General features: G+C 42.8%; 1 protein-coding gene across 1 annotated transcript; it reads right to left on the reverse strand.

Annotated features, from left to right (window-relative positions):
• Positions 1-9098: 9098 nt before the first annotated feature.
• SDR42E1 (short chain dehydrogenase/reductase family 42E, member 1) lies at positions 9099-19676 on the reverse strand. The gene is made up of 3 exons (XM_028501792.2): positions 19614-19676; positions 12228-12321; positions 9099-11674 (listed from the first exon to the last, which is right to left on the reverse strand). The coding sequence occupies exons 2-3, from the start codon at positions 12293-12295 to the stop codon at positions 10570-10572; spliced, it is 1173 nt and encodes a 390-aa protein (XP_028357593.1). The 5' UTR covers positions 12296-12321; positions 19614-19676; the 3' UTR covers positions 9099-10569.
• Between the last annotated feature and the right edge of the window lie 6436 nt (positions 19677-26112).

A 26112-nucleotide genomic window follows, 5' to 3' on the forward strand; every position in this document is an offset into this window, starting at 1 on the left:
CTGACTGGGAGTCGAACCTGCGATGCTTTGGTTTGCAGTCCACACTCAATCCACTGAGCTACCCCAGCCAGGGCGAGATGAGTTAATTTTAAGATGGAAACCGTATGAAGCATATGGGCAAGCTTTGGAGGGCAAGTATACAGATCTGAACTCTAATGTTGGAACTGGCTTAAGGGAGTCGGAGTAAAAATAGCCTCTTCAACAAATGGTGTTGGGAGAACTGGACAGCCACGTGCAAAAAAAATGAAACTCGAGCACCAACTTACACCTTATACAAAAATATATTCAAGGTGGATAAAAGACTTAAATATAAAACGTGACACCATTAAAGTCCTAGAGGAGAACGTAGGTAGGAAAATCTCAGATATTTCATGCAGAAACTTTTTTACTGACTTGTCCCCTAGAGCAAGGGACATAAAGGAAAGAATAAACAAATGGGACCTCATCAAAATAAAAAGCTTCTGCACAGCTAAAGAAAACAGTATCAAAATTAAAACAGAACCAACTGTATGGGAAAACATATTTGCTAATGATACCTCAGACAAGGGTTTAATCTCCAAAATACATAAAGAACTTAGACGACTACACTCTAAGACGACAAGGAATCCAATTAAAAAATGGGCAAAGGACTTGAACAGACACTTCTCCAAGGAGGACATACAGAAAATCCAAAGACACATGAAACGATGTTCAATATCGCTAGCTATCAGAGAGATGCAAATTAAAACCACAATGAGATACCACTTCACACCAGTCAGAATGGCCATCATAAACAAAGCAACAAACAACAAGTGTTGGAGAGGTTGTGGAGAAAAGGGGTCCCTAGTGCACTGTTGGTGGGACTGCAGACTGGTACAACCACTATGGAAAGCAGTATGGAACTTCCTCAGAAAACTAAAAATGGATCTACCTTTTGCCCCAGCAATTCCACTGCTGGGACTCTATCCTAAGAATACTAAAACACCAATCCAAAAGAACCTATGCATCCCAATGTTCATAGCAGCACAATTTACAATAGCTAGATGCTGGAAGCAACCAAGATGCTCATCAGTAAATGAATGGATAAAAAAACTATGGTACATTTACACAATGGAATTCTATGCAGCAGAAAGAAAGAAGGAGCTCCTACCCTTTGCAACAGCTTGGATGGAGCAGGAAAATATTATGCTAAGCGAAACAAGCCAGGCGGTGAAAGACAAATACCATATGATCTCACCTTTAACAGGAACCTAAACAACAAAACAAAGAAACAAGCAAAATATAACCAAAGACACTGAAATAGAGGACAGGCTGACAGTAACCACAGGGGAGAGAAGAGGGAATTTCAGGGGACAATGGGAAGGGTTCACTGGAACAAATTTAAAGGACACATGGACAAAAACTAGGGGGAGGGTGGTAATGGGAGGGAAGTGGGGAGGTTTGGGGGGGCTGGATTGGGAGTAAAAGGGAGAAAACTGTACTTGAACAATGATTAAAATAAAAAAAAAAGGGACTCGGAAATAAAAATGAAAGCAACAACAGCAAGAGTCTGCCTGCAGGGAAAACACCCTTGTAATGACACTAGCAACCGAGGAGCAAGCAATGCCAGAGTGCACTCCTCAAACTCAGTACCTCTAAAGGTCCAGTCGCCCAGTGCTGCTCCACTGAGATCAACAGTGGTAGACCCAGCGGTCAACCTGTTTTCCTAAAAATGAATGGTGAGCTGGAACAGACCAAGGACAAACGGGACCAAGCCCAAAATGAACTGAGCTCCTGGAGTTTTACACCTGACAGGTAGACAAATCATACTCCCCTGTCAAGACATCTCTGACAGTCCCACGACGAGAAGCTGTGGTGGGACAGCCAAGTACTCATTTCCACACCAACACACAGCATTTGAGAGAAAAATAAAGCCACATTCTCCTACTATCCAGCTTGTAATGGTTAATGTAAAACTTACCAGATGAGATTTGTGTTTCAGCTTTTTTCTCTTCCCCTTCCCCTTGCTTCAGAGGACTGATGGTGTCAGACTATTCAGAAGCGGCTGCCTCTGAAAAATTCCCCTTCTAGAACATGGAGGCACTTGAGAAATGTTTGTGTCTTTAAACAATGTGGAGAAATAAGAACCTAGAGGTTCAAAACCATGGCTTGCACATGTAAAGTTCCAGCAAAATGTGAAAATGGAATATGCAACACTTCACTCTGAGCATAGTGACTTAGAGACACTCTGCACCAGTTTTGCCAATGAGACTGTGGATTTTGTGATTAGACTTCTGGGTCAGAGCTCAAAAGAGGTAAATTTTGCCTTTGAAGAGTTTATTTGCTAAGAAAACTTAATAGTTGAGAGAATCAAATAACAGATATCAGTACAAGTAGTTTATATATTTAGCCATTAAGTTTGGGACTCTGTATTACTTGAATGAACCTTAAACAAATGTGGCTTTAATTGATGTTTGAATGGTTGGTTGTTAATGCTGTAGGCGATCTCACTGAGGACTGTACAAACATGAAGGTGTGATATCAAATTTTAGGTTTAAACTGTTTGAAGCACTGTAAACAAAACTACATTGTATGAGGACATTGGTTATGATGAGACTGCATTATTTTTTTTTTAGTTGTAAAATTGATTAAATCCCCACTCAACAAGCACATGATGAAAGAGCATAGTTGTTGGTGTTAATGGCGGAATGTGTCCCTTCATTCTTTCTGGGCCTTTTGTAATGCACTCTTGATATTAATGTGACTTGAAAAAAATTAAAAATATATATTGGTATGGGAGTATTTTACTTTTAGATCTATAATAGATGCCCCTGGAGGACTGAGGAAAAAGATATCTAGAATATTTGCCAGGATTTAAAATCCTACATATTAGTAATGCAGACTATTTATTTGTTTAATCCTGCCTGGGGATATGTTTTCATTGCTTTAAGAGAGAGAGGAAGGCAGAGAGGGTTTAGAGAGAAAAGACATCAATAGGAGAGAGAAACATCTACTGGTTGCCTTTCGTACATGCCCTAAATGGGGGCGATCCCACAACCTAGGCATGTGCCCTGACCGGACTTGAACCTGTGACTTTCAGTCTGCAGAATGATGCCTAACCAACTGAGCCACACTGTTCAGGGTGTATTGTAATGCGGAATTTTTAACCAGCTTTTTAACCATTGCAAATTACTGCAGATTAGCCCCTTGTTGGCGGGAAGACACTTGCCCAGGTCCCTTTGCTATGGACCATTTCTTTGTGGAGAGCTAGATTTTGCCTCAGTCATAATTGCTTCAGTTCAAAGACAAATGTATCTTTCCTGGTACATGAGACCTAGCATACAGAAGGGTAACATCACATGAAATTGTCCAACTTAGAGATGCTGTGGTCTGGTTGATTCTATTTCAGGTAAGATTTTCAATAGTGAACGGCTATTTGGATTAAAAGATCAGGTAACCAGGCCCACCTGGATGCATCCTGACAGGAGCCCTTTGGCTAAGGGAAGCAGGTTCGGGGCAGGCGGGAGAAATCACCACTGAGATGTGGCTCTGCTTGTCAGTCAACAAACAGCAACTGGACCTACAAAAAGGAGGAGGAGGGTCCTTCTGTGGGCTCCATCTCCCCATTCATTCGGTAAAGTTGTGCCAAGCACCTGCTGTGGCAAAGCACTGGGAAGCGGGGAGCAATGGAAAACCCAGGAGCCTCTCACTTAACACGCTGCAAAGGGAGCTCATGTTTGGTATTGGGCAGCATTTTGCCTCCTTTTTGGGAGATTGGATACACCTGGAGTGAGGATTCCCAACCCATACAGGCCTTCTGAATCAGAACCACCAGGGGAAGAGTTTGGGGTCTGCTCATATATTTTGTATTGTGGTAAAGTAGACATAACTTCAAGAGTTCTGAAATTGCTGGTTCTGATCACCACCCCCACCCCCGCACCCCCTGTACCAGTTCACTGGCTGTTTTGGCTAAAGGATGGACCCCCTAGAGCTTCCCACGCTGCTATTCTGCATGATATCACTCCTCTGGAGTCTATTTTCTTTTTTAAATAAAACTTGTATATATTTAAGGTGTACAACAGGATGACTTGATATACATGTGGAAAGTGAAATGATTACTAGTCAAGTTAATTAACATTTCCCTTCACAGAGCTGCTTCTGCGGTGATGAGAGCACCTGAGATAGATCTAGAGCGCTAACAACCAGCACGAGGACTGGGGTTGCTCATGCTGTACTGAATACTGGCATCTGTGTTTTTACCTTGGGCTTCCAGTGTTCTGATTTTCAGGTAGGGCAGGGAGTTCCAGGCTTAAGGGAAAGGGTAACTGGGAGATCAGTCATAATCTCAGATGAAATCACCTGGCTCATAAATGCATTCCACCAACCAAAGAGCACTTACTGGGCAGAGGAGAGGACTGTTTGTTCTGTGTTCTCTGGATATAGAAATTGACAAACCACACATGGCTCCTGCCCTCACGGGACACCAAAATTCTGGGGAACAAATCTGTCGGTAAACAGTTTTCTCACCATAGAACAGGGGAGCTTGAATTCGACGGCTTAAAGGTGGGCCCTGACCAAACATACATGATTCTAGAAAAGGAAACCAGTCTGACTCTGGAGGAAGAACTCCAGCAAATGTGTGGCTCCCCAGGGGCTAAAAGAGGGCCCCTGTGTAAGAAAGTGTGCACACTGGAGAGTACCTGTGGAAGCCACAGAGAATGGCCACCTGTGCCCAGAAGAGGACTGTAGAGACCATAAACAAAGAACTTTTCCAGTTCATGGAGAAAAAAGCCAGGCCAAAAGACTTTAAGCAGAAAAGAAAATGTACTAAGACTCACGTGACAGGGTGATCCAAGTGGCAGTTGGCCCTGGGCATGGTGCGTGGCAGAGCCTGAGGGATGTCTTCAAGGCCCGGCTCTCTCTGTGTTTCTTGGCTGCGCTATACTAACTCGCGGCTGCAGCCAGGAGCCCAGACAAGACTTTCAGAGCTCCGTCTCTCCTCTGAGGTGGGAGAGGCCACGGCAGTCCCAAGGCCTAAACTCCTAATGAAGGAGCCACCACGGAGAGTTTCTCTGATCAGCACCCGGAGAAAAGGTGAGGAGAGAACGCTGATTGGCCCACCTCGTCCCAAAGCTTGCAATCAGAAGTTACGGCAATCTTCTGATTGGCCAGGTCTTGCAAGTGGAGGTCAGCCCCGTGGAAGGGCTGCGAATGGGTTTCTCTCATCCAAAAGGGGAGTGGGGTGTCATTCTCTAAAGCAAGGGAGGCTAGCAAACAGTGACAATTTTAATAAGACACTAACTGCTGGTGTTGACAGCCAAGGGCAGGTAACGGGGCCATTAGCTCCAGGGTGCACATCTGGGTCTGGGCTGAGAGTAGAATTCTGCAGGCTACTACTTCTACCTGTCTGCAAGGCTAGTTGCACTGCTGTGGATTTGGAAGGGAACAGATGGTAGGGGATGCCTCAACAACTGTTAGTAAACCTATTAAATCTATGAGAAAGCAATACTGACTTTCTCATAATCACTATGTTAGGTGATTGAGGGAAATAAAAGCTTTTCTTGAAAAGAATCCCTAGGCCTATGCTGCAGGCTTGAGAAATACTATAGCTTACATAGTGTGATGCCAGAGTTGGTCACTTGGCCCCCAATAACTGCTACTGTTCCTAATGTAACTCCCTCTGCCAGCCACGACCAGAACAGCACTAGGGAAATGAAGTATTTCAGCAGGACTTCTGGGTGTTTCTCTCTCTCTCCCTCCCTCCCTCCCTCCCTCCCTCCCTCTCTCCCTCTCTCCCTCTCTCTCTCCTCTCTCTCCTCTCTTTCTCTAATTGCCCACCTACTCCTTGGAAGTGCCACCTTGGGCTGCCAGTGCCGGGTGGCTTATGCCCAAGTGTTTAGGAGTGCCCCTACATGCACAAGTGTGAGTATTGTTCCCTAGCTGTATGCATTTTGGGGATTCAATCCAAGGTTGAGGGAAGGTGATGGCAGCTGGGAGCTCTGGAACTAATGGAATCTCATTAACTGCAGTTATCTCCTGACCTTAGAGAGGAAGGGAGTTACCTTTCAAGTAACTGAGTTCTTTAAGGTGATCAGTTTTCAGCTGAGACTTGGAAGGAGACCAGAAAACTGTCTACTCTGACCACATTCCCCTCTTCTCAGAACCCCTTACAGCATTTAATAGCTCTAGCATATCCCATGCTGAATGACCTCACTTATTTACTGGACCACATCTAGCCTTGACGTAGTTTACATACAATTCTAGTAGGTTGGCTATTTTCCCCAGTCTTCAACAGATTAGAAACAGTAAACTACATATGTATGTTCCAAAAAAAGAAAAAATAGCATCTGTTTAAGAAATATTTAACTCCTGTTTGTGCTAGGCATTAGGGATATAGTAGTAAGCAAGACAATGTTCCCACCCTCGTGGAACTTACAAGCATTAAACAAATAATTGCAAACTATTAACAGCTGTGGTAAAGGCCATAGACGAAAAGCAGAGTATTATGAGAGCTTGTAGCAGGACCGAACCTAACTCGCTGGGATCATGGAAGGCCTCTGGAGGAAGACACTTAACCTGGAGCATGGAGTAAACATCATGCAGTCAAAAAAGGACTGGGGGTGTGAGGAATTTGGAACCCACAAACCTCCAAGAAACCGTGCAGTCAGGGCAGAGAAGTATGGTATGAGGTGAGCGTGGAGCAGTAGACGGGGGCCAGACTGGCAAGGCCTCTGGGGTTACATTACGGATTTTCAACCTGAACCATGGAGAGTTTTGTGCAAGGAAGTGACCGAGTTACATCTTTATAGCATCACTCTGGTTGGCATGTGGAGGACAGATTGAAGGAATGCAGGAGTGGATGTAGGTGGAAGAGAAAAGAGGTAATTATTGGAGTCTAGAAGAGAGAGGTAACACCTGTACACTGGGCAGTTTTGAGCATGAGTAGAAGGTAGAATCAATGAGCTTAAAGGTGGGTTAGGTGTGCCAAATTAAGAGAAGGCCAGGATCAAAGATTATGCCTGATTTCTGCCATGAGAAATTCAATGGATACTGTTGACATTTACTAGGGAAAGAAAGCCTGCAAGAATTTGGAGGGATTATGAATTTCATTTTGGATTTTGACTGAAAGGTACATATGAAATATCCAGGCGAAGGTGCAGATGTAGTTGGATAGATGGGTCTGAAGCTCAGATGAATGGTCTGGGCCGGAACTGTAGATTTAGTACTATGTGTTTGGAATGGAGATGGAAATTAAGACCACACAGGCTTGGCCAAGATCACTTAGGGGAAAGTGTGGTATTAGAAGAGGACTTAGCTCTGAGCACCGAAGAAATCTACCATTTTAAGTGGGAGTGGAGGAGATGCGGAAACTGTTGAGATGCAGGGGTGTGGCCTCCAATGATCCCCAGCTCCTGGAGTTCCTGTCCTTGTGTGGTCTCCTCCCTCACAGAATAGGGCTAACATAACCCATGTAGCCAATACATTGTAGAAATGACAGTGCATGGCCAAGGTTGTGGGTATAAAAGCTTTTAAGACCTCAGGGAGATGTTCTGACAATAAGAATCCTACGGGTATTGTCCCTCAGCAGTCTGAGCAGAAGCCCAAGGCAGAAAAGGACCTATTTCAAAGAAATGTGTAGATGTAGCTTTTGCTTAATGGAGTGAACTGCAAAGAAGACTCATAGGGAATATATAAAGTGTTCAAAATAATTATATTCATACTAACACTGCTGGCTTGGACTGTGATATAGTACACAATCTAAAGAGGCTTTTGGACACCCCAAATTCTACTGGGCAGAAGCAGAATGACAAACCTATGTAGCTGTAAATATGGGCTACATGTCATAGAAAAGGAAGGATGACTCAGAGGGTGGAGGCAGAGCCCAGTCTCCACATGGCTCCCAACACTCCCCATCTGCTATTCACATCACTGGGCAATTCCCTTCTACACTGAACAGTATTGATCTGTGTAACCAGCATATTGTAGAGTAAGACTGTGTGGTATTTCAGGATAAGTCATGAAAGACATTGCAACTTCCACTTTGCTCTCTTTTAAAAAATTTTTAAAAATGTTTATCAGCTTTACAGAGGGAGAGAGAAACATTGATGTGCGAAACATTGATTGCCCACCATATGAGCCCCAACTGGGGATTGAACCCACAACCTAGGTATGTGTCTTGACCAGGAATCAAACACCCATACTTTTGGTGTATGGGATGACACCCCAACCAACTGAGCCACAATGGCCAGGGCCCACTTTACTCTCTTGAATCACCTGCTCTGGGGGAAACCAGTTGCCATGTCATGAGGACATTAGAGCAATATTATAGAGATGCCCACATGGTGTGGAGTTCAGGTTTCCTGCCAATGGTCATGTGGACGGACCATCCTAGGAGTGGACCCTCTTAACTCTAGTCAGGCTTGCAGATGACTGCAGTGCCAGCCAACGCCATGAGGTGAGACCCTCGTGAGAGACCCTAAGCAAGGGCTACCCAGGGAAGCTGTGCCCAAATACCTGACCCACAGAAACTAGGAGGTAATGTTTGTTGCTTTAGGATGATATGACTTGGGGTAGTTTATTATGTAGCAATAGAAAATTACTACAAAAAGACCAGGAGAGTGTAAGTTCATGAAAAGTAAATGAACTCTGTTTCAAGGAAAGTGAACAACTATGTCAAATGTTGTGAAATGGCCAAATGGATGAAGCTCACATATTGATCCTGAATTTCATTTAGATTTATTGATTGTGAAGAACAAAAACAAGCAAAACTCTACTATGCATGGTAAACTTGGGTAGAGAAAACTGAGAAGTATCTATCATTCTTTGGAAGACTTCAAAAGTCTTGAAAAGATGTTTTGAAAGCCGGTGATCCTTCTCAATGGCAATGGATACATTTACTGCATTTACCTGGCCTATCAGTGACATTCTCATATGGACACGCCATGTCATTACTACGCTGTTAAGACTGGGAGGGGCAGAGAAACCTGCCCCATAGCACCTGGAGTCTCAGATATGCTGTAGGTGTTCACACAAGTCATCCCCAGACTAAGCCGCAAAAGCATCTTATAAGACTCCCAGGATATTTTACCAAAAGCAATCACGATCACCACATTTAGGTTGTAACTTATATATTACAAAAATTGCACCACATTTCATTTTATGCTCACAACAAACCCTGGGAGGTGGGTCGGGGGGTTTATAGAAAGGGCAAATGCAGTCGTTCCCATTTCCCGAGTGAGGGAACTAAGACAGGAGAGACTTCAGTGACTCAGTTAAGGCCACACGAGATCTTCATGGTTGTGGCTCCTGTGGTTGAGCGCTTTTCCAGGCAGCATTCACCAGGGACTGCATGTCTAGCATCCTCCTCCCCCAGATTCTCTCAGGACAACTCCCATGTTACTTTCCAGAGAAACCTATGAAGTTGTACGATGTTTCAACAGTCCTTTCTGTAGCTTGAATCGCAGGATGGGTCAAGATTCTCTATCTTCTTTCTACTTTGGTTCCTATGCAGTGGTGTAACTTGAAAGTCTTCCGAGGCAGTCCCCATTGGTGGCTAGACAATGCCGCCATTGTTCAAAACATCCCTTACTGGAAACTGCCTTCGGGGACCCAAAATTCTTCCCAGTAAGGAAACCAGTCTATTAGTTGAGAGTCATGCTTTTTTTTTTAAAGCAGCATCATTAGCTTAATCATCTTCCTTAAATATCAGATTTATAACTATTTCCTAAATTTTAATCTATCTTCAAGGACCAAAAGTTTACAAACACTGAGTATATTTGAACACATTTGTTACAGACTCCGAGGGCGTACCACAGAGGCATTCCAGAAAGGCCAGCAGCAACAGCATCTTTTAAATGTAATACCATGAGGAAGAAAACCTTCACAAGGAATGTAGAGTAAAAATATTAATAAAAATAACAACTTAAGTATGTTGAGTGGCACTTTATATGCTGTGTCTAATTTAATCCTCAAAAGAATCTTATGAGGTCAGATAAAGGTCTATTTGTTTAAACATCGAACAGTAGCCTGTGGTCACACAGGTGTAATGTGCTTGTATCAATCACAAAGGGCAAACGCTAATTCCCAAACCTTACGCTGTGAATAGCTAATGTCTCCCCTACAGTAGTCTCCATCTCCCCACAGGGCTGGTCTGTAGGGACCTGGCCCAATTTGGTGTTTTTCACACATTTCCAAGCCTGTTAGTAGTTTGCCATTGCCATATCAATGTGTGTTTTAGTCTCTTTTAAGTAGATACAGAGTGTATGGGACAGAAATAAGCACAGTTTTGGCTTCTGACAAATTCAGGTAAGACATTTCCACTCTAAGTTTAGCTCTGTGGCTCCAAAATGACTTCTACTGCGCCCATGTAAGGAGGACGGACATGAAAAAAATCAATTTTCAAATTTATCTGCTTCTTTTTTCCTCCCATTAGGATTTGTACAAGGGGGGTGAGAAATGAAGACTTAATACGAGAATCTATTCTTAAATAGCAATTTAAAGAGTCAAAATTTGGCACTAGATATCTGTATCTATCCATCTATATTTTAGAACTCCTCTTTCTTAAAAGCCATCTCAGCAAGTGTGATTAGCACCTTATTTTTATCTCCTTCTTCATAGTGAGAAATTCATAAAAGACAGCCACGTGACAATTATCACCAAGAGTAAGACCAAGAGCCCATTGCAAATAAGACACTCAGAGTCACGACTCCCAGGACTTCTGCCATGACCACGGTCTTGAAACCATTTTACCACCTCCTGGAGGTCAAATGGCTGAGCCTCATAACCTAGCTCCTTCTTGGCCTTCTCTAGACTAAAGTAGTGTGTGACACCAGTTTTGTAAACTTCTGTGCGGGTAAGAAAGGGTTGGAAGTTGTAGAGTTGACCCAAAATGAAATGGGTCATCTCTGTTAGGAAAGCTAAACAGTAGATGACGGTCAAGGGCAGGCGAATGGATGGGAATGGGTACCCCAGGCCCTCAACCAAAGGCCGGAAGAACTCAAAGTTGTTCACAGGTCTGCCATCTGAGATGAAATAGGGCTGCCCAGAGGCAATGTAGCCCTTGTCAGCTTTCAGGGCCTCTGCGGCCAGAATGTGAGCCTGAACCAAGTTATCCACGTGGACAAATTCAACCAGGCTCTCGGGATCCCCATACACAAACTTGAACAGGCCCCTCTCAACGTAGCTCACTATTCTGGGAAGGTGCCTTTGTTCTCCAGGCCCATAGATGCCAGCTGGCCTCAGGGCACAAGTTCTTAAGACGCCATTGCTTTCCAGGGATGTTCCATTGGCTTCCAGCACCTTCTTCTCTGCAATAGATTTGGTCCGAGAGTAGTGATCAGGATGGAGGTGAAGAGGTAGGTAAGGCAGAGATTCATCTCCATTTCTGATAACTTGACCTCCGAAGACGACATTGAAAGTGCTAGTGTAAACTAATCTTGGCACCCCCCTCTCCCTGCACGCCTGGAGGATGTTGTCTGTGCCCCCTACATTGACTTCTGCGATCAGGTTTTGATTCAGTTGCTCCCGCCCTGACATGCCGTAAGAGGCAATGTGGAACACGCAAGTGACATCCATATCCTGGAATGCTCTCTCTATGTCAGAGGGGCGGCGAATGTCCCCACGTACAAACTTGATTCCTTCTGGAATGGTTTGAGCAGGGGTGCTGATGTCAAACAGAATCACGTGGACCCCCTTCTGGTTCAGAGCACAGCCCAGGCTGAAATAATGAAGAGCCAAACTTAGATCAAATCACTCTAAAGCTATGCCTAGGAGAAGTGTGTAAAATATTTTCCTACGCTTCTCCACTTATCCTCAGTCCCTCACTTTACATGTTCGTTGGGGTAAGTCTTATGCAAATATTCCAAACTGAAAATCCGATGAGATCCGCACATCCATTTAAATTACAACGAGATGGTGGCATCTACGTGTTACATTTTTTTCTCCCTGTTCCAGGACCCACCATCTATTCTTTGGAATATTTATAAATGATAACGTAACTGAAAGGGTCAATATTATTTTCCATTGTTTTTGGTGATGTGAACATCTCCCCTCCCCAATTTTATGGCTTTTAAAGAATTTTTCTTGACATGGAATATATCTGTAGCTCTCAATTTCAGTATCTGAGCAGTGGGCATAATAGTTCAATCCTGGCTTAACACGATACAAACAAGTAAAAGTCTATACTGTATTAATGTCAGAGTTGAAAGTTATACTTCTTCCAACAACTAACTGTAAAATAATTCCAGGACATATTACATAGATGTACTGACCGGAAACCAAAATAGCCACCTCCTCCTGTAATGAGGACACTTTCCTTCGGAGATTTTTGGGAGTCCATATGTGGCAGTCTCAGGAAAACCAGACCTATAATAAAGAAGTATGCAACACTGTTACTGATCCAAATGCAAATATGATTGTCCATACTTTGAGGTTAACAAAAACAAAAAGGCAGGATGCTCTAGTAGAAAGAAGGGCTAAGACCTAGGTTCTAGTCATGGCTGTGTGAAGTTAGCCAACTTTTCCTCTTCTTTTACTTTTTGGGTTTCAAATTTCTTCCTATATAATATGAGGACAGAAATACCTGCCCTGCCTACCTGACAAGGTCAATGTGAGGGTTCAATAAGGTAAGTACCTGAAACCACAAAACACTCTCCAAATGTAAGACATTATTCTTAATCCTTGGGAATAATTAGAGCCTTGAAAGAATTCATGCAAATTTGGTAGAGAGAAGCATTTTCTCCCATGCATCAAGGACAGAACTCTAAATCCAATTTCTAGTATCTTTTACTTAACAATAAAACATTTGTATCATGGTTGTTTAACACTGGTGTTTTATTAACCCTACATGTAAAGAAATAGGGAGAAAAATGTCCTTCATATAGCAAACCACATTCCCCACACCCAGGACAGCTTGTGAGCTCTGTGTGTACTTAGAAGTGCTCAAGGGCCATCAGGGTCTCACCTCTCCCTTACTCTTATACCAAAATAATAATAATAATTACATATCATAAATTATATTTTGTAAAAAATATCTGTAATATCTTCTCAAGGTTCCAAGGCCATATTCTGTTAAGAACAAGACAGAACAAGCAAAAAGTGGGCCACTCAACTCTTTCCACTTAAGAAGAAATGGAACAGGAGGCATACGGGTTCTCAGATGCATTGGGAATACACACACACACACACACACACACACACACACACCAGTAGAGACTCAGAGGTGTGGTTGGGCAGGAGACTGCAAGCAACCAAGAATCCTACCACTTGGACAAGTTAATCCCCCTGAACCCGTTGCTGCATTTAAACAGTGATAATAAGCTCACAGGCTTATGAAGACTGAATTGGATAGTGTATAAAAAGTGTCCAGGGAACTACTTGACATAACATGGGTGCTCCCTGTGTGTCATTGCTTGGATTTCCTTTCCTTCCAGTTCTGCAGTTTGGGGATCCATTATTCTGTTACACTCCCACACACTATGATTAGATCTCTCAAAAGCACAAGTTCTGGGTAAGTGCGTTAAGTGGATCAGATTGCTGGGAAAGCTAATCAGATCCTGCACGCAGAACTCAGTTGCTATGACAGCTGAAGACAAGATTCAGCAAGTGACTGTCTCGCGGCTTGAGGGTATGCGGAAGAGAAGGGTGAGAAACATTAGAAAAACTGAGCAAAATGGTGTGGAGGATGCTGATGGATTCCAAAGGCTTGACTAAGCTGTGCTGACAAGAAAAGTTATAAAAAAAGAATTTTCTGGTATCCCTTTAATCTACCTAACAGTGACCTATTATTTTCTGAGTGCAGAACCCTCCCTTTTGGATTTGGAGTAGCCATAAAACAAAATTTCGTCAATTCTAACATATAACATAATCACAAGACTTTGTTACAGATGCCTTTTCAGAACACAGTCCATAGATGGGAGCTGCTGACCTTTCAACTGAGACTTCTTACCGTGGCCCCCGTGACCTGGCGGCAATCTCCCTCTCTGACTTCATCTCACTCCCCCGCCACTAGCACTCTACCCTGCAACGACCTGGACTCTTTCCTTTCCTCAGAGATGCCACGCTCATTTGTGTGTGGCACTCACTTCCCACTTCACTTCAATGTTACTACCTGGCTGCATCTTTCTCAATATTTAGGTCAGTTCAAGTGTCACTCAACTCAGAGAGGCTTTTCTGGTCACCCCATCCAAAATAGTCTCCCTGACCATAAATGATGTTTTCTTCATGGTACATTTTACTATCGAAAATAATTTGTTGGGTTTTTTTAGATTTTATTTATTTTTAGACAGGGGTAAGGGAGTGGGGAGAGGAGAGAAACATCAATATGTGGTTGCCTCTCAAGCACTCCCTACTGGAGACCTGGCCCGCAACCCAGGCATATGTCCTGACTGGGAATTGAACCAGCAACCCCCATTGGTATGCAGGCTGGCGGTCTATCCACTGAACCATACCAGCTGGGGTTGTTTGTTTGCTTTTAGTTATTGATCTCCTTCCATCAGAATTCAAGTGCCATGAGACCTTGGACCTTTGGCCTTTTCACTAGCATGTCCCCATCAGAACCTAGAACACAATAGATGTTCAACAAATATTCATTGAATTTATGGATGATTTTGGACTGTGAAATACATCCAGTTTAGTAAAAATATGATGGGCACAAATTATGTAGGGCCCTGCAGTGTCTAAGAATCATTGTTATGTATGCAAATTAATGCTGCCATTTTAATTTGTTTCCCATGAAACTCTGAAATGAAAACAACATAAAGTTAATGAGAAAGATTTCTTGCTTCCTGGAGCTTACAATGAAGGAGAAAGGTTTTGCAAATATCTAAGGTACCAGGTGAAAAGGAGAAAATAAGATTACTGTGATAACACTGGTATAAAGAAGGTACTAAGGGAGCACTGAGGTGAGGTGAGGGCAGAAACTGATTCTGAAGACTTCATCAAAGAGTGAGCCCTGGAATTGAACTGAGACAACGGGAAGACTCAGGCAGGCTGAGATGAGGCAGAGGGTTACTACAGGTTGAGGGACCATCATAGATGAATGGAATAGCAACAGGGATGGCTGATGGTGGGCAGCTGCTGTGGCAGGTCTGTGGTGAATGATGTGCAAACTGAAGCCACAGCACACAGCTGGTGAGTTAGGGCAGAAAGGTAGCCTGGGGCTAGCTTGCAGACAGCTTTGAGTCCCCTTTGGGGAGTTTGAATTCTATTCTGTAGACAATAGAAAGCCATTTTTAGGTTTATAGGACTGGCATGATAACTCAGTCCTTGCAAAAGATCAAGATTTCCCTGCAGAAGGGAGAGCCCGAAAACAGGCAAAGGGCTGGGTAGGAAGTGATGAGGGTCTGGGCGAGGGAGCCAGTGTGCTGAGCTGAAATCGGGATGAGGCTGGCCAGCATCTGACTGCCACGGCAGCAGGCAGGTAAAGTCTGAGGAAGGTGTTGTTGCGAAGTAAAAAGCACACAGGTTTTAGAAATGTTCTGACTGGGTAGTGGAGTTTTGATTAATAGGGTGCCAGATAAATTTGAAGATATTCTTAATCTCTCCACAAGCATTCCACTGCAAGGGATTCCAAAAATGGATGTGGTCTCAAAGAGTCCAATTTAGAAACTTCCAACAGAAATTCTTCCTAATCTCTAATTATTCTTTGTTTTTAAAACCGCACATTCCAGGCCAGTCACAAGAGAGCAGGTCAGTCATGGCTCACGTTCACATTAATCACGCTGGGATGTACAAGTTCAAAGGATTAATGCCAGCCTGTTCCTTGTTAACCCTTATCACCTTCCAACTAATTCCAGAACAAACTGAGGCAAGAGCTTGTACAACTGACCTGATCAGGAAGGTCAGGACAGAAGGTGGCAGTGACTTAGGAAAAACAAATGAGTTAGCAGGACAAACGGCAATGAAAAGAAGCCTATCTACCAGGTCAGTAAAACCTTTCTAGAGTGGAGGTCACCAGCTGTAATGGTGCTGCCTGGGAGCCACTACCCACCTTGCTGGCTCCCTACATCACTAAGCTCAGAAAAACTGCAGCAAACACATTTTGCAGAAAACCATAAGAAAGTCCCATAAACTCTAGGCCAGAAGGGATAAAAAAAAGCATATGTAGTTTTTTTTTTCCCCAATCAGTTGCCTGATTTTCATACACTTTATGGCTTCTGTTTTATTAATGTGTTTCTATCTAATTCCTTCTGGGGGCTGGGCACCAGACTGGCATGTATAATCGCAATTGCTTTGAGGCTCTTCCAGAACGTGGCTGTGTTCAGTAATTGCTTTCCTCTGGGTGGTGGGGAAGCGTCACGTCTGACCTGAGCAGTCATTTCAGTGGGCACAGGTTAAAGTTAAATACATGATCAAGAGAAAGGAATCTTAATTACAAACAGGGAAAAAGATGAAATTTAAAACCTGCCTGACCTCTTGATAATACGGAGATAAAGTGAGGGTAATAAAGTTGACACTTCACAGGGAAGCTATGAGAAGAAACTCATAAAAATGACTAGGAGTGCTTTAGATTTACAAAGGCCTCATTAAATGCTAAGGATCAGTAATAAGAACCTTAGATTATGCACACAGTTCTTTCATCCCATGAGTTCAAGATTATGTTACTAACACTCTAGTATTATAATGCAATGTACAAATCTCGGTTCCACTACAGTAACGGTCCCCAACCTTTCTGGTACCAGGGACCAGTCTCATGGAAGACAATTTTTCCCACGGACTGGGGTCGGGGGCAGGGGAAGACAGGAGGCGGAGCTCAGGCCAGATAGGGGTGGGAGACAGGAGGTGGGGAGGAGGGAGATTGGGGACTCCTGCACTAGAGTATCGATCAGAGAGGAGAAACAAAGACTGTTTTATTTTAAAGATGTACTGTGTTTACTTTAAGAAAAATACAAATACCTCCAGGTAGTTTAACCCCAACATAACAAGTTTTAAATGACTGCCTGAGTACTGACCAGAGGCAAAAGATAACTGTGTTCTTACTGAATTGAGAGCAGGAAAATACACCGAGGCTACAGGGCCTAGAAACGGTGCTACTCAAATTCTGTGCATGATCTGAAAATTATTTGTGTTTCATATAAAGCAGTCAAAGCAATAAAGATGCTGAAGTAGTTAGCGACGATAAGGAGAGTAACCAGGATACAGGTAAAAAGGATATGAGGTTTAAAACCAAGGGGCCAAATACATTTGGGAGGAAATTAACTAAAGGCACAACATCAAGTGGAAAGTCGGTATGCTCATAAAAAAGAGGAATTGCACACACTGTTTCAGGTAAAACTGAAAGTGGCAGGGCAGCTAATTCTTATCACCTTAGGTATATCAAGCCTTCTTGTCCAGCTACCCACTCAAACTCCTTTTACCCAAATATTCATTGCACAAAAGATTCTTGCAATTCTTCACAAAATTACTTATGACAAAAGTAATTGCATACTTTTATAATTGGTATTTCTCGTTTGATTTCCAAGCTCCATACAGGCATAGGCCATTCAGGAATATCTGCAGGGACGAGTATCTGGCAGATCGTAAAGTCCCAGTAAATCCAAATGGAATGAGTGCTCTGCAACCTTTTCAAATGCCTGTCTGCCATATCTACAAGGGATACTACACTTGCACTTCCTTCCCTCTCTAGCTCAGCATGTCTGCCCCTTCAACATATCTAATACCTGCTGCCATTTATTAAGCACTGACTGTATGCCAGGTGTTGTACTGAGCTCTTTCTACCAGTTTCTCCTGATGCTTTTAACAGCCTTCTGAGACAGGTACTAATTTGTTAATCCCAAATTTACTGACCTGAGTCCCGTGGGGGCTTTCACAGCTAACATACTCTGGAACCTCCTAGGAGCCCTTCCATTTCCTGGAGGGGCAGGACAGGGGTGCCCCATCCCCTCCCATGAGACAGAGGTAATGGGGATGCAGAGTTAAGTGTCCTGGGTTGGAAACTAGAACATCTGGGTCCTAGACATGGCTCTCCCGCCAGTCCCCTGTGTGGCCCCGAGCTGTCACTGAGTCTCCCTGGTTTCCTCCTCTCTGAAATGAAATTAACAACAACCATAGCTACACTTACTATTTTTTAGGGGCTATGAGATTTAAAGACTTACCACTGAAACCTCAGGGACAGTCTTCTGAGGTAGTTATTACAAGGTATGACAAAAGTAGGTTTACAGTTGTTTACACAGAACATTTTAATTAATAACAATACAAGAATAAACTGTTTCATATACAACTGTAAACCTACTTTTGCCTCACCCTGTGTTAGCTTCAGCTCACAGGAGGATAAAGGCTCAAAGGTTAAGAAAGTTGCCCATACATATATGTGCAGTAAATGAAATCGCTACCTTCAAGAGACATCTGCGCCCCCATATTCACTGCAGCATTATGCACAATAGTCAAGACATGGAAACAACCTGAGTGTCTCAAAGTGTCCATCAACAGATGAATGGATAAACAAAAACACACAACAGAATATAATTCAGTCATAAAAAAGAGGGAAATCCTGCCATTTGTGACAATACAAACAGACTTTGGTGGCATTATGCTGTGAAATTTAAGTCACACAGAGAAAGCCAAATACTGTATATCACTTACACGTGGACTCTAAAAAACCATGAACTCATAAAACAGTTACCAGGGCTGGGGGTGGAGGAGATGTCAGTCAAAGGGTCCAAACTTTCAGTTATATGGACAGAGGACAGTCTTGGGATCTAATATTCGGCATGGTGACTGCAGTTAACAACACTGCAGTGTCTCATTTAAAGTTGCCAAATGAGATCTCTCAAGTTCCCACCACACACAAAAAGTCTAATTATGTGAGGTGATGGAGATGTTAACTAACCTTTCTGTGGTTATCATTTTACAATATATGCGTTTATCAAATTATCACATTGCACAGCTTAAAATTATACAACGTTATATGTCAGTTACACCTCAATACAGCTGGAAGAGAAAAATCTAAAAAACAAAACAAAAAGAAAAGAAACGAACCGAAACTGGCCCAAAACAGATACATGTCCTAAGTGGCTGAGCTGGACCCAGGGTTTGAAGCCAGGGCTGTAGGGCTCCCCAACTGGGTTGGGACAATGCAGTGTTGTTCCCTCGGCACTTCCATCACTTGTCACACGTGGTACCTCTGGTACTGTGACTGACCTATTATGTTTTATTTAAATCTACTAACCTTACACTGACTCTTTAAATGGGAAACCACTATCATTTGTTGCAAGTAGTGGGTAATCTCTCCCCCTAAAGTGAGATGAAAACAAAAGATGTGAAAACGAATCCAGCTAGACAGACACAGATGCCTGCTGAAAGCTCTGAGCTTCGGGCGTCTGTTTTAAAAATCAAGAAAAAAAGAACAGCAGCAACTAGCCAGCGTTTCAGGCCTCAGAAACATTCTAGAAAGCCACGCTGGGCCCGGATCCTTAGAATCCTAAGGGGATGAAAAGGGGAGGATATCCCGGCCACCGGGGTCGGCGTCACTCACGACCGCGGTCTGTACCCCTGCCACTGGGCTCATCCCCCTCAGAGCTGCACCCCCCCAACCCAGGTACTGCCAGGGTCGCCCTCAGCGCCCCTACCACCCCCACGCGCGTTGGAGCCGTGGCGCTCCAACCAGCTCGGCCCGAGTCCCCAAGCAGTGGCGGCCCTCTCAACCCCGGCCCACTCACAGCGACGGCAAACGACGCCGCAACAGCAAACCGTGCGAGACCCCGGGAGGGCAACTCCCGGCCGGCGCCTCCCAAACCTTCCGACCCGCCTCCTGGAGCCACTTCCTGTTCTCTCTAGGAAGCCTGAAGGTCTTGGCATCTCTATGATGTACAGGGTTTTGTTTTGTTTTTGTTTGTTTTTGTTTTTTTCTCCCCCACTCTCACCTGTGCTGGGGCAGCTGGTTCACTCCATGAATCTCCCCCAACCTCTGTATTTCAGCTTCGTGGGAGTTTACAGAGTCAGGTCTAATGCTATTCCCACCTGCAGTTTCAGCTCTCTGACTTCCACCTGCATCTCTGTGTACCTCCGCCTCCCCCACCCCCCACCGTGCTCTGCCTAGCTCAGCACACCGCCTGATAAGTAGGAGGGCCTCAGCTCAGTCAGTACTGCTTGGGTGGGTGGATGGATGATAGGTGAGGCTCCACGTGACTCATAAATATTTTAAAGTCTCCCTCTATCTTTTTAAGTTTCTATTTATCTCTGAGTTTCCACACTTATGTGTTCATGTATTTTCCCGTGTTTCTGATTTTCACTATTTTTTTCCAGTTCCTCTTCTTCTGGTCACTGAGCAGGCAATAAGGCCAGGACTAAGCGTTGTTGCTGAAGGAACCGAAGACTTAAAAAAGCCACGTAGAAAGGAAGGTTGGCATCCTCACTCAGAGGTCTTCCTCAGAGGCCCGTCTTCTGTCTCCTTATCAGGAGTCTAATTCTATGGGACCAGGCTCTCCATGATAATTTGCTTGTAAGTGGCAAACACACACACGCACTCACGCACGCACGCACGCACTGATCCCTGGCCAGGAGCATTTCCTTTCTGTGGCTCGAAGGATGGAGATTTTGACTTCATATGCTGTTCTTGCTGCATTTGGACTCAAAGATGCTCATATTACATTTACTGCCGTTTCCATTAAGAACACAAAGTCACAAGGACAACAGCAATATAAAAATTAATAAAAGTCAGGTGAAGAAAGCTAAGTCCCCAGCACTGGCCTCTCTGATCATGTCCATCTGTCTTGTCCTCAACTGTGATCCAGCCACAAATCCTAGGAGACTGAGATGTGGTTGTACCAAATAGTGTTAAGGAGCAGCATAGCTCTGGCTTCCCAGGATGTGCAAAAATTAGAAGAGGGAAAAAGGAAGGCTTTCATCTTCTAATGTGTGAGGGGATCGAGCGAGCAGCTACATGCTCTTGAGACCAATAGTCTAAGAGGAAAAGACTCCTCTGAGGATGCAGTTCAGAGACAGATTTTCTGTTGGGGATTTCGGCATCTCTGAGGGATGCCCAGATCTACATAGAGGGATGGCACATGAGAATAAGTGTGGCAATTTTAAATGTTAATATTTTTGTGTCACCGACTCTTTTAAAATCTAAGCACTGTGTTTTAAAGGAAAATTACAAACTTTACAATTACTTCCTTTGTTTCTGCTGCAATTTAGTGAAATTTATTAAAGTTGACTTTGTAAATGTCTGAACAAGAAATCAAAGATAGAAATAACCAGAGAGAGAAACTGAACTCAGTGTGTTTCTATGTCAATGAGTATTTAGTTTCTTTCTCCCATTAACATGTCCAAAGAGGGACCACAATACATAAAAATCAATTCACAGTCCTAATTCCTCACAGGCGTACACTTTACACTTTACAGAGTACTTTCACGCCTATTGGCTCATTAGATTCTCACAGAAATTCAAAGTGGTCTCCAAGGTTTCTGCAGAAAGGGAAGCAAGAGGTTGGCTTTTCCCAACATCCCCATTTAAAGCAGGTCTCCTGCAATCCTTGTAATTCTCCAGTCCCTTCACAACACTTAGCCCACCTGAAATTATCTTGTATAATACTAGAGAGGAAGCTCTATGAGGGGAGAGATCTGCTTGACTGATGGCACATCTTCACTTCTATTATAGTGTCTGACATAGAATTTAGAAGAACTACTGAATGAATGAGCAAGTGATTAAATGTCACATCTCTGGTGATCTCTGTTCAAAACCAGATCTGCAGGTGAGACCTTCTTTCAGCCCAGGTTAGGTCAGAAATCACCCCGATCAAGAATCTGAAAAATTCTAGCAAAACATGAAATTCTCCAGTTAATGCCTATGTACAATAAAGGCTGAGACATATTGCCCTAAAAGCTGTTTACCACTACAACTCCTGGAAGTCAAATGAAGTTAAGTGATTTGCCCAAGGTCACAGAACCAGTGAGCGACAGAGCTGGGATTAAAAGCCAAGGCTTCTGACTCCAAATCCTTCTATACTCCATGCTCCTTCCACTATGCGTTCTATCTTCTGGATAAATTTGTTTTCTTCCATTAGTGAAAAAAAATTAAAGGAAGAAATAAATAGAAAAAATATTTACATTTAATTAGTGGTTAATGGTTTTAAGAATTGATTTGGTTTAGAAAGGGAAACTAGCATTTATCACTTACAGTACATTTGATAAAATGTCTTCCCCATAATAAAGAATGCTTCAAGTAACAAAATAAATGTTTATATTTCATTTACTTAGCAATTAAGCATCTTAACAGTCTTTTATAATCATTTATAGCACTGATTCAAAATTATTGAGCATTGTATTTGGGTCAATGGTTTTTCTTTTTCCTTTTAGGAATTTGAGATGCCTTTCTCAGTACTGATTAAACTGAGTATTTAAATAGTGCTGGTTAAAACTAAATGTTATTTTGAATGTCTTGGCCAAAGTCTTTCTGTTTAGGGCTCAATCATTAGAGATTTCTTAGAAGGACACAAAGAACCTGCTGGGAGAATAAAACTTACCTTTACCACTTTTGTCCTTTACTATTTTCAGAGATTGAAAAGTGTGGATACCAATTATGTTAGTCTGGTCTCTTTGGGTTAAAAATCATAGAAATTCATCCCAGTATAGGTAAATCAAAGGTAGGAATGATTGGTTCCTGTAACTGGGAGCCTAATCTGAGTTATATCACCACCTCCTAAGAGGAGGCCCCTCTACTCAAAACGTAGCTCTGGCTTCAGGGCCTCAAACATCATCAGGGCTATCTCTCCATCCCCGAGCTCCTCTTGCTAGTGGTTGGCTGGTAATCTTCCTGTGGCAACAAGATGGGATTCATTGGCAGTCAAAGCCAACAACTTTCTAATACCTTAGATGCTTCTTAGATACTTGAGAAAAATTGCCCCCCACTTTCTTCCAGCAAAAGTCCCATGGAGGACTCTGATTGGATAGTTATATGTCATCTGATCATCTTTTAACCAATCACTGTAGCTGGAAGATGATATATTCTAATTGACTGAGACTGGAATATAATTTATGTGAGATGATGAACAAGTTTCCTATGGCTGCTTTAACAAATGGCCACAAACTGGGTGGCTTAAAAATCATACATATTTATTCTCTAACAGTTCTAGAGGCTATAAATCTCAAATTAATTTTATTGGGCTACAATCAAGTTGTTGGTGGGGCTGGTTCCTTCTAGAGGCTCTAGAAGAGAATTTGTTTCCTTGTCTTTTGCAGTTGATAAGCCATATGCTCATCATTCCTTGATTTGCATTCCTTGTCTGATGGCCCATTTCACCATCTTCAAAGTCAGTAACATAACAACTTTAAACCTCTCTTTGCTTCCATTGTTTTCATGTGGTCTTTTCTGTCTTCTACAGTTTCATCTTCCTTTGCCTCCCTCTTATAAGGATACTTGTAGTAACATTTAGGGCCCACTCAGATAATGCAGGATAATCTTCATATCTCGAGATCCTTAACTTAACTATACCAGCAAAATCCCTTTTGACATAGAACATAACATTCAAAGGTTACAGAGATTAGAACCTGAATGTCTTGAGGGGTCCATAATCAGCCTACCACAGATGGGGTCCAGTTCCACCCAACCACTGGGTAAAGAAAGATTGTTATAGAACATGACAGGTATGGTTTCCCCCCAAAAAGGCGTTCTTGGTACATAACCAAAGAACACACCAACCAACCAATAAAACCAATGTTTGCTTTGTGGAAGACTGCTAGTTGTTACCAAAAATATATCTTTCCTTTCTTCCATAATAACAGTGTTTTATCAGCATATGACCATCCAGAATAAAAACTACATTTAAACCCTAAAGCTAGATGTGCCCATGTGGCTAAGTTTTTGCCCATACAGTGTGAGTGAAAATGGTGTGTCCAAGTTTGGCAACACAAAATTGATGCAAAAACTCAGCCGGTCAGTGAATCAGCTTCAACACTGTAGCTGAGAATAGTACCCTAGGGGATGCTGGAGCAACAAGACAGAAGGAACTTGAGTCTCTGAGTGTCCTTGTGTAGTAGAGCTGTTTTACCAATCTAGATGACCTGTACTGTTACTTATGTCACCAAACATTTTACTTAAAATGTTTGTTAAGAGAATTATACATTCACATGTACCATTTTACAAAATATGGTATAACATCACAATCAAGATATTGACATTGATACAATCCACAGATCATATTCAGATTTCCTCAGTTTTACATGTACTTGATTAAGTGTATGCACATGTATGTTTGTGTATTTAGTTCTTTACAATTTTTATCACATGCGTACGTTTTTGTATCAAACCACTATAATTTGAGGGTTTGCTTTTTTTTTTAACAACAGCTTAGTCTTTATACCAATACAAGACAGTTGAAAACAACATGCGCCAAGAAACAATGATGTATTTAAAGGCAGAAGATACTGAATATATCTGTAATATATTCAGATATATTAACTGAAATAAATTTCACTGGGCTATAGTCAAAGTGTTGGCAGGTCTGATTCCTCTGGAGGCTCTAGAGGAGAATTCATTTTCTTATGCAGCTTATGAGCCATATTCTTTGCATTCCTTGTCTAGTCAAAAAGAATGTCTTTATTAACTGATAGCGTGTACTGACACCAGCTGTGTACCAAACATCATGTCAAGTTTTGGGCAATGCAATGGGAGGTAAGACAGCCCTAGGAACGACAGCCGCAATGGTTATGTTTATCATACACCAGGAGTTTGGTCTGTTGCCTGCTCCCTATTGCTCATTCCCACAATGACTAGGTCCTCCAGGAGATATCTGCTCTAGACCTGCTTTTCCTGAACCCCCTCCAGGAAATGAAGAGCAAACCCCAACAATACTTCCTTCTTGTGTGGGGTGCCTCCTCTGAGGAGGGGGTGATGAAACTCAGAATAGGCTCTGCAAGGAATTCTGTTGATTGGATTGTTAGAGATCACCACTACATTCTATTTTGAATTTCCCCAGAAGCAGACCTTGAGGCAAGATGTCAAGTTGCAAGTAGTTTATTTGGGAAGTGACCTCAGGAAATATTAGTAGGGGAGTGAAGAAGTGAGACAGGGAAGGGAAGACAACACAGCTCTTCAGAGGATAACGGGAGCTTACTACTTCTGGGGAAACGCTGCAATCTGGTGTAAACAACTTTCTCAGAGTTATCTTATCTGGGAAGGTCAAGGCAGCTCATATTTACTCACTAGTACACTTTTTGATTATTTGTCGAGGGTATTTTTTTGGTGCTGGTATATGGGTGTATTTATTCCTTGTCACTTCTGGTCTTCCCATGACAGAGCAATGGAAAACAATATAGAGGCTGGCATTTGGAAGCTGGGCAGGCAGGCACCAATGTGACAGGTGGAAGGGGCTGGCAGTGGGGCAGCAGCATATGATACATGCTGAAATCCTGTAATACTTTGCCTGTTAAGGGCCCTTCATATTGAGGTTGCTGTGTAGTATCTCTCCTATCCCAGTCATTTCCTTGGGCACAATTCCTGAAGTGTCTATTGAGAAAGTGGTTTGTGACATGAGTCCTAAGAAATGTGTAGAAGTTTGCCCAAAGAGAAAAGAAGAAACAGATATTTTGGTGGGAGGAATAATAGGAAAAAAGCATAGAGTTAGGATTAAGTGCCATGTGTCTGAGAGGTGAAGAGGTGCTTGCTATGTCTGTGCTGGGAGGAAAAAGGAGATGCCATTCTGTGTACTGCTCAGATTAATTAATCTGAAGAACACCTGGTCCATGTGTTGGGATTGTCCAGTAGAACCCAGCAAGATGAAAAAAGTCTAACCCTGGCTGGTGTGGCTCAGTTGGTCAGAGCATCATCCTGTAACTGAAAGTTTGTGGGTTTGATTCCCGGTTTGAGCACATACCGAGGTTGTGGGTTTGTTCCCTGGTCCAGGCACATAGGACCCCTGGTCCAGGCATGTACAGAAGGCAACCAACTGATGCTTTTCTCTTGCATCAATGTTTCTTCCTCTCCCTTTCTCTATCTCTTAAAGCAATGAGAAAAAGAATGTCCTTGGGTGAAAATAAAAAAGATAGAAGTCTGCAGGAGCAAAAGGCATGATCTGGATCTGACATTCCACTTTTTTCTGACATACCCTCTATCTCAGAATAACTCACTCAACTGCTTCTAGAAGCTTCTTTAGATTTCTGCTGTGGTAAGGGTGAATTGCAGTGTCTGAAAGTACTGTCCTCATAGACTTTGGGGGGTCT

Source organism: Phyllostomus discolor, chromosome 12 (assembly GCF_004126475.2).
Source record: "Phyllostomus discolor isolate MPI-MPIP mPhyDis1 chromosome 12, mPhyDis1.pri.v3, whole genome shotgun sequence".
Classification (NCBI taxonomy): Eukaryota; Metazoa; Chordata; class Mammalia; order Chiroptera; family Phyllostomidae; genus Phyllostomus; species Phyllostomus discolor.